At 33.8% G+C, this 15,195-nt stretch overlaps 2 protein-coding genes across 2 annotated transcripts; both read right to left on the reverse strand.

The window, feature by feature from the left end:
* Nucleotides 1–4,709: 4,709 nt before the first annotated feature.
* Nucleotides 4,710–7,357, reverse strand: LOC110651728 (leucine-rich repeat protein 2). Its single transcript, XM_021807119.2, has 7 exons — nucleotides 6,956–7,357; nucleotides 6,600–6,732; nucleotides 6,418–6,489; nucleotides 6,042–6,185; nucleotides 5,868–5,939; nucleotides 5,698–5,769; nucleotides 4,710–4,980 (listed from the first exon to the last, which is right to left on the reverse strand). Exons 1-7 carry the CDS (start codon nucleotides 7,032–7,034, stop codon nucleotides 4,914–4,916), a joined length of 639 nt encoding a protein of 212 aa, XP_021662811.2. The 5' UTR covers nucleotides 7,035–7,357; the 3' UTR covers nucleotides 4,710–4,913.
* Nucleotides 7,358–10,075: 2,718 nt separating this feature from the next.
* On the reverse strand, nucleotides 10,076–14,761 carry LOC110651726 (uncharacterized). The gene is made up of 5 exons (XM_021807117.2): nucleotides 14,084–14,761; nucleotides 12,854–13,012; nucleotides 12,584–12,756; nucleotides 10,360–12,505; nucleotides 10,076–10,258 (listed from the first exon to the last, which is right to left on the reverse strand). Exons 1-5 carry the CDS (start codon nucleotides 14,210–14,212, stop codon nucleotides 10,202–10,204), a joined length of 2,664 nt encoding a protein of 887 aa, XP_021662809.2. The 5' UTR covers nucleotides 14,213–14,761; the 3' UTR covers nucleotides 10,076–10,201.
* Between the last annotated feature and the right edge of the window lie 434 nt (nucleotides 14,762–15,195).

Here is a 15,195-nt window from a genome sequence, read left to right on the forward strand (position 1 = left end):
TCATTTCGGGCCAACTTAATCCAGTAATTATCAGAAACTAAAATTAGGGGAGCCTAGCTCAACCCTGTTACATCATTTACAAACTATTTAAAACTCATAAAAAATTTTCATTTATTAATACAAAAACTTAAATTCACGCAGTCCCTGACAGGATTAATACTACTACTAGTACATACAGAGTCCTAAATTACAAATTTGGAGAATAATAATACAATTAAGTAATCTTTTCATAACCTGAGAGGAAAGGGACAGGTTATTCTGAAAAATGTCTCCTCCTGTAGCCTGAAAAAATATGGTGAACAGGAATGAGCGTTCGACTCAGAGAGTAAAATATCAATTTTAACCATAATCTCTATAACTATCTAAAACTAATATACCCTGTAGAGTGAAATGCAACACTAGCAATAATTTCACATCATAACATCAAAAAGGTAATTTGGAGCACTCACACACCCAGTAATATCAATCATAATATATGGGAGCTGATCCCCTATACAGCTCTCTTAATCCAACCTATGCCAGCGAAGAACTCAGCTCAGACTTCCACTTAAATAACCAAATCGAGGTCCCAGCGAAGAACTCAAGCCGTGTCTACCCCGAAGGACCGGGTCCCAGCGAAGATCTCAAGCCGTGTCTACCCATTCTATCCATAGTCAACACCACATCACACGCACACCAACGCACGCACACTGCTCCAAATTACCACAACAACATCCATGATACTTTAACAGTTATGAATGCAACAAAAAACGTGCCTAGAGTTTAACTACATAGATACATACATATAAGTGATGCATGGGCATGCTTAAACATATAATAATATCGAAATTACAATTAAAATTAATATTTTACTCACAGTACACCGATGACTATTGTGGCTGCTGGATACAGAAAAATAGCTGACCTCGATCACCTAATAATTAAATTATAAATTTGTTAGTACTAAGTTAAGATAAAACTCTAAAGAGGCAATAGACAGCCTAATTCATGCCGAAAATCAGGCAGAGTTTCCCCTATACCTGGGACCTACCCAACCTGTAAAAAGGCTCAAATAACACTTGTAAATTCAACTCATATCTCATTATCATTATATGGTCCCTCCTGGGCCCTCCAAACCAAGCAATACTCAACACCTTAAAAATTACGTTTTAGTCCCTATAATTGACATTTTGTAAAAATCTAATCAAACAAGCTCTAAAAATTCTTAAATTTTGCCCCGCGGTCCTTAATAATATTATAAGGCTATTGCAAAATGAATTGTAATTTTCTAATCACCCATGAATATTTTATTCAAGAATATTACTCAATTTCATAAGTTTCCAACAGCTAACATATTCTTAATTCAACCCCATTCAATATTCACATATTTAAACCTTCATCCTCAATCTTCAACCAATCATATAAAATTTAAATATCTTAATTTCAAATAATCTTATATGCCCATATGTTAAAAATCTAACTAAAATCCATCTATATTTTTCAAAAATATTCTACAATCACTCAAAAATTCAACAAACACCATAGAATATCTGCAAATAATTTTACTTTCATCATATATTTTTCTTAGAATTTTTCTCTAATTTTTCCTATTTAAGAAACACTGTATTTATGCTCCACAGACAGAGAAATAATGAAAATAGTCTTACCCGAAGTTTATCTGTGTCTCAAAAATTCCAAAAATTTATGAGAAAGCCTCTAGAAGTTGAATAATCTCCAAAGCCCACTGGAGCCATCGCTGGAACCACCGCGCACGGTGGCCGGCCACCGGTCGCTGGCGACATTTGCCGGATCTGACCATACCATCATGTTCCTCCCCTCTTCCTCAGTCCATATGTGGTCTCGGATCGTCAATCCAACCGTTGGATCGTCCTAGATCTGACGAAAAAGCTTGAAAAACCCGAAAATTCTCTCCTCTATATCTCACTCATCCGACCTCCATTTGCTGCAAAATTGGTATCAAAAGAAAGCTCTCGGAACAAGCTTTCTAACGCCACCTGAATCGCCTCGATCGGACGTCTGATGAAGCCGGAATCGTTCCGGAAAGCCGCTGCCCACTGTGCGCGCATTTTCTCTCTCTTCTCCCTCTCTTGCCGCCGTTTTTGGTGGTTCTGGCCGTCGCTGGAGGGTCGCCGGTCGGGTGGGGAGCCGCTTGGGAGGTCGCCGGCTGATCACCGGAGAAGGAAAGAAGAAGAAAAGAGGGGAGGAGAGGAGAGAAGAGATTTTTGAACTTTTTATTTTTTATTTATTTTTTTTTTTATAAAAAGCTGGCAGTGACAGTGGAAATCCACTGTCACACGCCAAAGTCCCATCTTTTTTTTTTCTGGTTGTTACAATCTCTATAACTATTTAAAACTAATGCACCATGTGGAGTGAAATGCAACATCGTCATAATTTTCATATCATAACAGCAAAAAGGCAATTTAGAGCACTCACACACCCAATACTGTCAAATAATACATATATGGGAGCTGATCCGCCCTCTTAATCCAACCTCTGCCAGCGAGTGTCTCTCAAACTGGACTTTCGCTTAATAAACTAAATACTGAGTCCCAGCGAGTGTCTCTCAAGCCGTGTATGCCCCAAAGGACCGGGTCCCAGCGAATGTCTCTCAAGCCGTGTCTACCCGTCCTGTCCATATTCAATACTATACCACACGCACGCCACACACACACACTGCTCCAAATTACCACAAACAATATCCATGGCACTTCAACAATTATGAATGCAATATAAAATGTGTCTAGTATTTAACTACATAGATACATATTTATAAGTGATGCATGGGCATGCTTGAACATATAATAATATTAAAATTATAATTAAAATTAATATTTTACTCACAGACATAACCGAAGTCACTGTGGCAGCTGGGCGGAAGAGGAAGGCTATTCCGGCTCACTTGACAATTTTATTACAATTATTTAATACATTTGACTCAATACAAACTAAGAAAAGACCAAAGACGCCCTAAGTTGTGCTGAAAATTTAGCAGTCTTTCCTATACCTATGACCTACCCAACCTGCAAAATGGTTCAAATAACACTTCTAAACTCAACCCATATCTCATCATCATTATATGACCCCTCCTGGGCCCTCCAAACCAAGCAATAATCACAATATCAAACAACTCAATTATAAGACTTCAAAACTAATATTTTTCAAAAACTATATAAACTAACTTTAAAAATTCTATAAACATACACCGCGGTTCTTAACAATATTATAAGGCTATTGCAATAGGAATCGTAATTTTCTTATCATCCACGAATATTTTATAAATTTTATTCTAACCCAGTGCAAGGCAAAAATTGAGTAATATAGAGTTCGAGTTTACCTATGCCAAATCTGACAACTGGAACGCGTCCAAAACATCTGAAAACGGTGGGGTAGCCTATAATCTTGACCCGGTTCTGAAATGGTTCCAGTAGCTTATCTGCTCGACCCGAAATTGCAGATCCGGGCGACGATCGAATTTCCACGAAATGATAGTACATATGCGAAGTTCACAATACTAGGGTTAGAATAATATATATATATAATAATAATAATTATTATTATTATTATTTGAAAATTAAAGATGTTACATTTAGAAATTTTAAATTATGAAGTCATCATTGTTGAGAAAGTTTTATCTGAATATTACTCCCTCTCTATGTGTGGAGAAATTATAAACTTAGACTATATTTGATATGTGTAATCAAAGTTGTAATATAATTGTTATAACATTTCATATTTAATTACGTTATTTGGTAACATAAAAAAAATTAACATAATAAAACGATAATTACGTAACGTAATTAATTATATTTAAATTAACATAACGATCATTTCATATAAAAATGAACGTAATCATAATTATTTATTTTAATTTTTTATTTGTTATCAGTATTATTATCATTATCACTACATACTCACTCACTACTACTATCATTACTACTTTGTCATCCACCACCACTACTGTAACTATCCTGTTGTCATTATCACTATCACTGTTATTTAATCACCGTAATCACCAATTAACTATTATTACCCACTACCTCACCTTGCCACCACCACCATCATCTAATTATTGTTATAGTCATCACCACTTAATCACCACTATCACTTGACTATCAATTACTTTAATAATTACTACTTATTATTAATGTTATAAATAAATTAATATTAAAATAAAAATTATTATTATATTATATTATTTTTATTTTTATTTTATAATCAAATTAAATAATAAGATAATAATTACATTACATGATAATTTAATTATATTACATTATTAATTACTAATTACATCACGCTGCATCAAAATATAAACGTTTGTCAAAAACAAAAGATTATGATAAACCCTTCAACATCAGTCAATTTCAAAAGCAATTATTTATTGAATCTCACCGAATTTTATTTTCTTTTAATATATTAAATGTTCAACAAGCCATTCGAATAGGTTATTTCAATACAAGAAGATCTCCCCAATTTCTTGGCAAAGGGACAAAAACTAGGATAATTTTCTCCGCCCTAATTAAAATTTGAAGACTACTGTATAAATAATGCTCAAGTAAAATCCAGAAATTTTATCCAAATTCAAACTTCAACAACCAAAATATGAATCCACCTTTCCACCACCTAATCAAACTGACAGAAAAAAAAAGAACAGAAACAATTTCCATGCCTCATTTTTCTGGCTATGAAAAGGTTGAAAGCAATCAGGCATGATAAAAGACTAAAGTTGCAGATCTTGTGCAGCCATCTTATTTCTTTTTTGTTTTCATACTTGTACATACATATATGTTGAGCCATCATTCAAGTACAGATTGTAATCAGGCAGTATTATCCTTCTAATTTATCATATAGATACCCCATAGCATTACAGTCCCTACAGGCAGATCCACTATCGACTAAATCGAGTTGCTTTCGCTTCAGCATCCAAAGTCGTAAGGCACTAGTCCCTTCAGCTCTGGTCCATTAAGCCTGTTGTGCTCGAAACTGAAACAATGCCAGGAAGCAAACGATTTGAGCGAAAATTCTCAAATATAATAAGCCATATGTTTGCAAGCCTAAAGAATGAAGAAGAGGTATCGTATGAAATTGATATTCTTCCTGTTTCATGAAGGTTTTTCTCAATGCATTCATTAGTGCTTAACAAGGAAATTACACAAAAAATCATAGGTTTCATGTTTACAATACTTCATTCACATCACTGATAAATTGTGCTGCAGAATATTGTATTACTTAGGACTTGTAGGTCAATAGCAATTCACTTTCTGTTGCACCTAAATCTAAATGCGAGCAACAAAGGCTGATCAAGTGAAGATAGCTGAATCAAAAGGCCAGAATGAATCAACAATCAGGGAAGCAGACAATAAAAAAACTTCTACTGCCCAGTTGCAGGGTTGTCTATTGCAGCCACTCAGACTAATTATATAATCCCATAAGGCCAACCTTCCGCATTCCACTCACAAGTTGAGCATCTATTCAAGCATAGCCATATAGCACTCGGTTCTGAAGTTCACCAGGTTAAGCACTTAAGACAAATTTCACAATGTACTTATTTCACAGGAACAGTTATTAATGAAGTATTCCAGTTCCAGTTTAAGCCAAATTCTTCAAATTGATGCTTGATACTAAATACTAAGAACACACAACTAGCAACTTCCACTTCTGCTAAGAATTTGCAAAACCAGAATTGGGGATAGATGATACCTTTCCATGGGAAAAGTAGCAAAGGGACCATCTACTGGAATTGTTCCACAGAGATCATTATTAGAAACATCACTGCAACCGGAAAAAAAAAAAAAGAAACAAAACATAACTAAATTGAAAAAACAAAAGAAACAAGTAATTGAAAAGCAAAATCCCTTTTCTTTACTTACAAAACTTTGAGGTCTTTGAGCTTGGCGAGCTCCCTTGGAATAGATCCAGTTAGTTTGTTGTTGTTTAGCCGTCTAAATCAACAATTAACCCATAGTTAAAAAATAGTCCATGGGATTCAAAAAATCGTGCACTCGTAAATTAATTTTTTGACTAATCAAAGGAAAGGAGCTTACAGGAATCTGAGTGATTTCAACTTTGCCAAGGACTTGGGTATTTCACCTTCAAATTTATTGTCATACAAATCCATGCTCACGAGATTTTTCAACTTACCCAACTCTTTAGGAATTTTCCCACCTATGTTATTCCTATAAAGCTCCCTGAAACCAATTCAAGAATCACTACCCAGTGCTTGGTTGAATCATATAAAAAACAAACACACAAATACTTAATAAACAGAAGAACCTAAGCTCTAAAGGGTGTTTTTCAACCAAAATGACATATTTCAGCTGATTTTACACTTCCTTTTCAACAGATTGAAACATAAGTAGCGCTTAGATAAATAGCTGCAGTTATTGAAAATGATTAAAAGTAAAAGATGAAAGGGCATACAAGTACTGTAGATGCTTGAGCTGGGCAAGCTCTGGTCCTAAAGACCCAGAAATGTTAGAATTCCCCAAGTCCCTGAAAATTTACACATAATATAATCAATAAGAAATTCAACATAAAAATGAAAAAACAAGAAAAAGGGAAAAAAGAAAAAGAAAAAAGAAAGGAAAAGAGAGAAAACTCACAAGCGAACCACATGATTGTTGGAATCACAGGTGACATGGAACCAGGTACAAGGATTGACCAGAGTTGGGTCCCAGCTCTGCAACACATTGGTTGGATCAGAGAACCTGCTTCTCAAAGCATGCAAAGCATTCCCTGAAACCCAAAAAACCAACAAAAGCACAAAACGAGAAAAAAAAAATTAGAAAATCAGAAGGGTAAAACTAAAACCCATCCACATGTTTTCTAGCCAAGAAAAGCAAAATCCAAAAAAAAAAAAAAACCAAATTTCATAAAAACTTAAAATTTCAAAACACCCACTTTAAATAAACTAATAAAATTTGCTTTAGAAAACAAGAATCCTCAAGAACTCGAGTACCTTCAGAATTGGTGCAGAGAGAAGGGGAGAAGAAGAAGAGGAAGGAAAAGGAGAAAGAAAGAAGAGAAAGAGGAGCCATTTTTGAGAGAAAGTAAATGGGAACAGAAAATTAGTAGCAAAAACCAGATGAAGAAGAAAAAATGATAGAGAGAGAAAGAGAGAGGGTCAAGTCAAATTAAGCGTGCAGATGAGGGTAGAAGAAGAAGCCACATGGTTAGAGAGAGAGAGAGAGAGAGAGAGAATGGAAAGAAGGGAAGAGAAAAGAAAGTTTTGAGTCACGCGGAGCCCGTGACTCGTACGAGCGAGTCGAGTCGTTGCCGCGTGGGTCCCAATGGTGGCATTGAACTTCAAAGCACTTCGAAGCCAAACTTTTGATTTTTCAAGGCTCTGAGTTTGTGCTTTGAGTTGAAGTTAAAAGTAGAAGAACTGAAGATGGGACTGTGCCGTACGTCCCAATCATCATACGCCACGTAGGAATGTTGTTAGGCGTGATATAGCAAAGATTAATAAATTAAAGAAAATATTATTTATTAATTAGAATTATTATGGATCTTGGAGTTGGACTGGTTCTACAATTATTGAGATTGACCGTAGTTTCGTTCCAAGTTGGTGAGTCAACACAATGCAAAATTCTCTTATTGTAAAATAATAATGCCCATTAAATTTATGGTTGGAAAAAGCCATTGAGGATCTCAAGGATATGATAATGGGGTTGATTTTTGGAGGATAGTGATATAGTTACTGTTTGGTGTTGGTTTGAAGGTGGTAATTGCTTTTTTTAAATAAAATTATTATTTTAAAAATTATTAAAAAAATAATTTAAATAAAAATTATTTTATTATTTTAATATTTTTATAATTAAAATTTATTAAATTTATTTTTAAATTATTTTTTAATTAATATATTTAAAAAATAATTTTTTCAACAATAACTTCGTTAGCACTATTGAATAAATCCACAATTAGGGTCACAACAAACCATTATTATTATTATTATTATTATTATTATTTCAGTCCATTTGATTGTGGTAATATTTTGAAGATTGCGGAGAGTAAGGTCACAAACGAGATATGAATGCATTATTAGAGAGACCTCTACCATAGAAGATATCTAGGTGGCTTTTCATGAAATTCACGCGCCAAAAAGGCTCACATAACATTGTTCACTTGTGGAAAATAATTTTTTATTTTTTAAAAAATAAATAAAATGTGTTCATTTATAAATAATAAAAATACTTTTTAATTAAAAAATTTTTTATATTTCATAATTAAAAAAATAAAATATTATAAAATATATTTTAAAATGTATTTTATTTTTAAATTTTTTCAATATATGTTATTTATTTATAGTAATATGATTAATTTTTTTATTATTGTAAATAAATTCTAAATAATTATTCAATTTTACATATAAAAAGTTATTGTCTAATTTTTTATTATAACTTTTTTATTTGGAAAATAGTTGAAAAATATAATTTTCATTATAAAGAAAAATAATAAAAAATAATTTAAAACTATTTTTCAAATCTTAATTAAATTTTCAATTAAAGAATCAGTAAATACTTGAAAGTTTATATTTTTTATCAAGTTGATATTCAAACAAAAAAATTTAATACATTATATTAAAACATGGGAGAGCTTTTTGTCTATGACAATAAGTTACATATTGACTTACAGTGGTGTGGTCTGGTCCTCATTTTATTATTTATTTGTAATGTTTAAAATTTTGATATTATTGATGAATTTATGTTTTTTTTAAAATAAAATTTAAATTTTTGAAAATAAGTTTTAAAGTTATTAAACTCATGTCAAAATGATTGAAAATTATATGAGGTAAACACCTAATAGAAAATTATTATTTTCTTTCATGGCTTTTACCATCTCCTTCATTTCTCCAAATTTCCCAGCACACTAAAATAGAGGAGAAATTAAATACAAATTTGAAGAAATTAAAGAGCAAGAGAAATGAGGAAAAATTAAGAAGGGAAGCGAAGAGAAAAGAAAAGAAGAAAAATTAAATTTCATTTTTATTGTTTGGATATTTTCTCAAATAGAGGACAAATAAAATTTCCCTCGTAATTTTATTTTTATATGATATTAAGGGTATACGAGTAATTTTAATATAAATGATTAATTCTCTTTATTTCATTCATCTCTTTTCAATTTGGAAAGAAATATTTTTGCTTTATGAAGGGAAATTGGGAAATATAATTTCCCTTCATTTCTTTTTATTTCTCCTCATTCCTTTTCTTTATTTGCTATCTAAACAAAGGAAATGTAAGAATCTCTTCTCTCCATTTCCCTCAATTCAAATAAAGGGTAAAAAGATTGGTAAAGCAATGAAAAGAAAGGCCATGCTCAACCCTAATGTCACAGGTTTTGAATGAACAAATACCTGGTTGCTCAATCTCCTAAAGAATGGACGTCTGTGGCTCCAAGATCGTTTGACAACAACCTTTGCATCTGATTCAATTTGAAATAAATCCATCTACCATATAAATGGCCTCTGATACCATAGCCAAATCACAAGACATCTTTATTTGATCTCTCCTGTATAAGAACTGAAATCCTACCTGTTGATTAGAATCAATAAAAGGAATCACAGTGAAGCCTTCTAGTACTCGAAGGGGGGTTGCCAATTTGATGCTAATTGAATTGGTGGAGATAATCTGGTTTGCATGGGGAGCCGTACATAAAAGAGGTTTGCATATGATATAAAAGAGGTTAGTAACTTAATGCTGAAAAGAATCTGATATGATTTTTTACCTTTTTAAATGAATTCACCCAGTTAGACAAGTAAAGTATATTAGGTTAAAGGATAGAAAAAAAAGAAGGGGTAGACCCAAACTGACTTTGAGGAGAGCAGTACAATATGACCTATAAGCATTACACACATTTTCGAAGATTTAACTCAAAATCATTTAGAATAGAAAAAGAGAATTCATATAGCCAATTATAAATTTTTGGGATAAAAACTTAATTGTGTTGAGTTTAAATAAATTCACCCTTTTTAAATTTAGTTACTCGCATCAAATTTAAAATCATATTTGTTTTTGCTTATAGATCATTTTCATCCCACAGTTTCAATAGATCATTTTCATCCCACAGTTTCAATAGATCATTTTCAAATGATTCTCCCTCATATAAATGAAAGGTATGTTAAGTTTCGGCATACCAGTAGCAAAAACATTCCAAAAATATACAAATTGTACACTTAAGATTCAAAAGAGAGACATGACAGAGAAAATTACACTTTCTCTATTGCCTGCCTTCTTTCTTCTTCTTCAGCTTTAATCCAGGCGGCCTGAAACATGAAAGAACCAACAATAGATATAAATTAGAATAAGTCTTCTTTTGCATAATCTAATTTTAATCCACAAAGAAAGAAAGAAAGAATTAACTTGCCTTGTCTCTTTCAAGTTTGGAGAGATGCGGCCTGATGGAGTTCCCTAAACTCAAGCCTTCCCATACTTCTTGCAACTCCCTCTCCCTTGCTTCTCTACGAGATACAGAGAATCTAATTTGGTCTTCAGGTTGCTGAGAGAAAGCCATCTTCTCTCTCTCAAGTCTTGATTTATGTTTAACCAATATTTGGTCAAGCCCACCTTCTTCATTCATCTGCATGTGCGCATTTCTGCCTTTTGTTTTCATCTTTTCGTCTTCTCTCTTCAAACTGAGCTCCATTTTCTCTTTCTCCCTCTCTAGTTTTGATTTATGTTTAACTAATATTTGGTCCAGCCCACCTTCTTCATTCATCTGCATGTGCACATTTCTGCCTTTTGTCTTCATCTTTTGGTCTTCTCTGTTCAAACTGAACTCAATTTTCTCTTTCTCTAGTCTAGATACATGCTTCACTAAAACTTTGTCTAAGCCTTCATAGTCTGTAACAGAATTTCCTCCTTGTTTATTTTGGTGCCTAATATTTCCATGGTTGTTTCTCAATGACAAGGCTTGCATTTTCTCCCTTTCCAGTCTATGCACCGGCTTCACCAAGATCTTGTCCAAGCTGTCTTCTGTCTCTGAGAGTGTTATTATAGACTCATCAGGACCCTTGGCAGTATTTGGCAGTGGCAAGGTCATTTGCTTTTTATCCATTTTAGATTTTCTATCCTTTCCCTTGTTCAAGTCAACATTTTCCTTATCTGCTGCTTCTCCATCGGAAGAACAGGTGTCTTTATCAGATACTGAGATTGAAGTAGACGAATTCGCTTTCTTGTTCAAGTTCATCAGCTTATCCTCTTCAACTAGGTCATTTTTCCTTTTGTTCTTTGCTTCCTGGACCTCTTTTTCGAGTCTTGACACATGTTTTATCAGAAACTTATCCAGGCTGGGGACTTCAGGAATTTCTTCTTTTCCTCGACCAACCACCTTACCTGGTGCTCGTTCAAGTTCCTTGCCATCTACAATTTCAGAATTCTTTCTTATCTGTTGAACTTCCTTTTCAAGCTTTGCTGTATGCTTTATCAGTATACTTCCCAGGTCAGGAATGACCTCCATTGAGTCATTTACTGGTTTCTTATGAGCAATTTCAAAAGTTTGCCCCGAATTCTTCTTTGCCTCTTCAATCTCTTTCTCAAGCTTAGAGGAATGCTTCACAAGAATACTCCCCAAATCAGGAAAAGGATCATGTTTATTTTCTGAATTTACCCTTCCATTGTCATCTTTATCTGTTTTCTTTAAATCTCCTTCTACAGATCCATTCCTCTTGCTGTTCTTAGCTTCTTGCACCTCCCTTTCTAGTTTTGACATGTGCTTAACCAAAAACTTGTCTAGACTTGGGAGTTCTGACTCAGCAGCTTGCTTCCTTTTCATCTGCTCCAGATTTGAGTATCTCATTGTTCCTGGACCCACAGAAGACATTCTTCGAGGAATGTTAAAATTTGAGGTATAATCAGCTGCAGAGTCATCATGCAGCTTACTGCTTTCCACTTCTGCTAAGGCAGCATTTAAACCACAAGTTGCCACTATAGTGGCCAAAGAAGAAAGTTCATCTTCTTTCAAACATCTGAGTCTCTCAAGCATAATATCCACAAGTTTTGTCATATTAAGCTGATCCAATGACTGCCTCCTTTTCTGGTATTTCCTCTGTCTTGTCTCAATTGCTGGCAACTTACAGTCAGCGTCTGAAGCGCTAAAGCCATCATTTTGTGATACCGTTTCAAGTTCTGACCCTGACTCTGATTCATGCTCTGAAGAAAGCTGTAATAATTCTTGATTATTATCATCGATATCTGGATTCTGACTTATTTTGCACAGCAACTCTTTGACTTCATCTTCGTTAAAAGAAGGACAGGTTGCAAGCCTTTTAAATGCAATTTTTACTGCTGCAGCTACTTCTTTATCCACCTCAAATGGTGTTTCAAATGATGCCGTGACAGTATGAGTGGTAGATCTCCCTCCATTAGCTGTAGATGTTTCAATTTGACTAGGCTTCCGAGGGCAATTTGGCATATCATACATGATCACCCCCATAGCTGCAGCTACTTCAAAAGCTTCAGCTGCAATTTTCTCTGCCTTTAGCAGAAGGGCTTCTGCTTCTTTGCTCTGGATCCTGCAGAATTAAAATAAAGTTATGCACAAGAAAAGGATAAAAAAAAATGAAAATTTTCCTTTACACCTTGACATTTACCTGGCTGCTCGAAGTATTCTACACCAAGATGCTTCAACCAATGCACCTTTTCGAGCCTCCATTGCTGTATGTGCTGCCTCCCTTGCTGCAATTTTTTCTCTCAAGACTCTTGAATAATGTGGATTAGAATCTCCTAGTGTCTCATCAAGAGTTAAATTCATGCCATCTATTTCCTGAAACAATTACACAAGTTTCTTAAAAAACACATAATTCCATGCTCTCTGTCAAGAAGAAAAAGCAAAAAAAATGGAATGTGTTACACAAGGCAACCTGCAGCATTTTGATTTTCCTCTTCAAGTAGGAGTCCACCTTTTTGCGTGGGAACCAGTTGATAGGAGAACTCTTACGATGAGGAGGCTTCTTAATTTGTGATGTAAATTTGGTTAGAGCATTCAAAGTTGATTGGCCAACCCCTTTTGGTGATTTATTCTGCACTATTCAATAGCAGAAATGTAAAATCTGGAAATGAAAATGGAGTAAAATGCAGCTAAAGCTTTTGAAGTAGCTTCAACTGGTTACGGGTGTTGCGTTCGCGCACTTATTGAAAAGAATGCAAGACGAAAACTTGAAGTTCAAAATGTCTGGACAACGAAATTATCAATCATTACCAAAACTATTAGAAGAAATATACGTGCACAAGAAACTAAAAATGAAAACTGGCTGGAGGTAAACTGCAGCCAAATCTATTTGACCAATGAGATAAGGAGGACTGAATGAAGCAAATCGGAAAATAAATTTAATGAGTGATTGGACTAGATTGATTATATGGGTTGCTTTCTATATCCTGGTTGACCATTTCACAATCCGTGTGTATAATTTGGACTATAAATTCACAATCATCGAAAAAATTGCATAGAATTCTTTGCATCCATCAACTTGGTTGTGGCAAAATTTTTGTTTCCAAGTTTCTAAGCGCAACATAAATTCACTGATTATAATATAATGCCTGTTTATTTATTTTCCAATTTGGCACAGCAAAAGACGAAAATCAAACAGGAAAAAAGCTTTATCATGTCATCAGCTTTAAGCTTTAATAAATGAAAAGCAAATTAACAAATCATTAACTAATCCCATTTCTGAATTTCTAAGCCCCAACTAAATTTATACCTTTCATCTGTAATTCATAGAATCAATCAATAAGCAATATAATGCCTTCTGGATATACTCTGTTTGGAAATAGGAAATTCAAGAAAATTAAACAGCAAACATCCCCACTGGGCTTGACTCTTCAAAGTCTTGAATACCCAAAGAACGCAAACAAAATAAGAAAAAAAAAAATAGAGTAATTATCCAGAAAAGAACAGCTAACCAAGAAACAGAGTTCTTTAGGGCTACGAGGGTTTGAAGCAATTCTGAAGAATACAAAGAAAAACGAACACTAGATTTCTAGAAATTAGGGTTTTGCAATTTAGTCAGACCAAAAACAAAATCCACAAAAAACATGAAAAATCGTTGACAAGTAATATAACTACAATTCAAGAAATTGAAAAGAAGTTGTACCTTTCCAGCCTTAGAAGCTGAAGTCACATTTTCACGGGTATCGCATTCTTCCGTATGAGAATCAACAGCGGTTTCAGTGCTGTGCTTTAACACAGAGATGCAACCCAAGTCGAGGCACCCGAGATCCATTGCCAGATTAACCTTTTCAGATAGATAGCTCTCGGGAATTAAAGCCAAAAAAATTTAAAATGATTGAAGAGATAGAGAGAAGGAGATGTATGAATAAAATAAATGTGGGTTTGAAAGATCGTCTTTGGTGGCGTTACGTTTCTTGAAAATGGAAAGCAGCCAACGGCTATCTTCTAACTAAATACACTCCAAGTAGCCGTTATAAAACCCTCATTTGAAAATGGTAAACATTTATTCCCAAAACAGTCCACATTAAAAAAAAAATAAACTAAACTGAGAGATCTCTCTTTTCCTCTCTCTCTCTCTCTCTCTCTCTTGAGGTAAATGTATTTTCTCTCTTACTGAAAGGAAAAACACAGCGATTTTTTCAATTGTAAATTTTGCAAGTTTTCTTTTTCAACTTAAGAAGAAAATGATGTATGCGACTTCAACATCAGTTCAGAAAAGTAGGTTTCGTCTCCCTGCATAGATTCCAGAGGATCAACTCGGAGTAGATGCAGGCGAGTCTTCTCAATTCTTAAATAATTGCTCCTAAATTCACAAAAGTTTACAAATATTGAAGCCCAAGTATTAATTTTGCCTTTTCTTGTTATTCTGCGACAAGATTGTTGGTGATTAATCGAATAATGAAAATATTTTGTTGCAGTTGTTATCTTCCAGAGAAAATTGGAAGATTCTAAGGTCCAATGTTTGAAACAAAATTAAATTTCAATATTTGGCTGTTCTATGTTGTTGTAAGATTGGAAAATGATAAGATAGAAATTAAAAGAAAATGTTGACCCATTAGCTCAAAATGAGTTTGATTTTGATGACAACAAAACTCAACTAGAATCAAACTAACCTTTACTCAAAGAGAATTATGTGTTTTGCCCATTCAAAGATTGCCATTGGAAGGCTAAAACAAGATGAATCAAAGTCATGTATTAGCTTTCACTCTTGTGATCAATCAGTTTTTATTGATCTTTATTGGCAAATCTATTCTG

This window comes from Hevea brasiliensis, chromosome 14, assembly GCF_030052815.1.
Source record: "Hevea brasiliensis isolate MT/VB/25A 57/8 chromosome 14, ASM3005281v1, whole genome shotgun sequence".
Classification (NCBI taxonomy): Eukaryota; Viridiplantae; Streptophyta; class Magnoliopsida; order Malpighiales; family Euphorbiaceae; genus Hevea; species Hevea brasiliensis.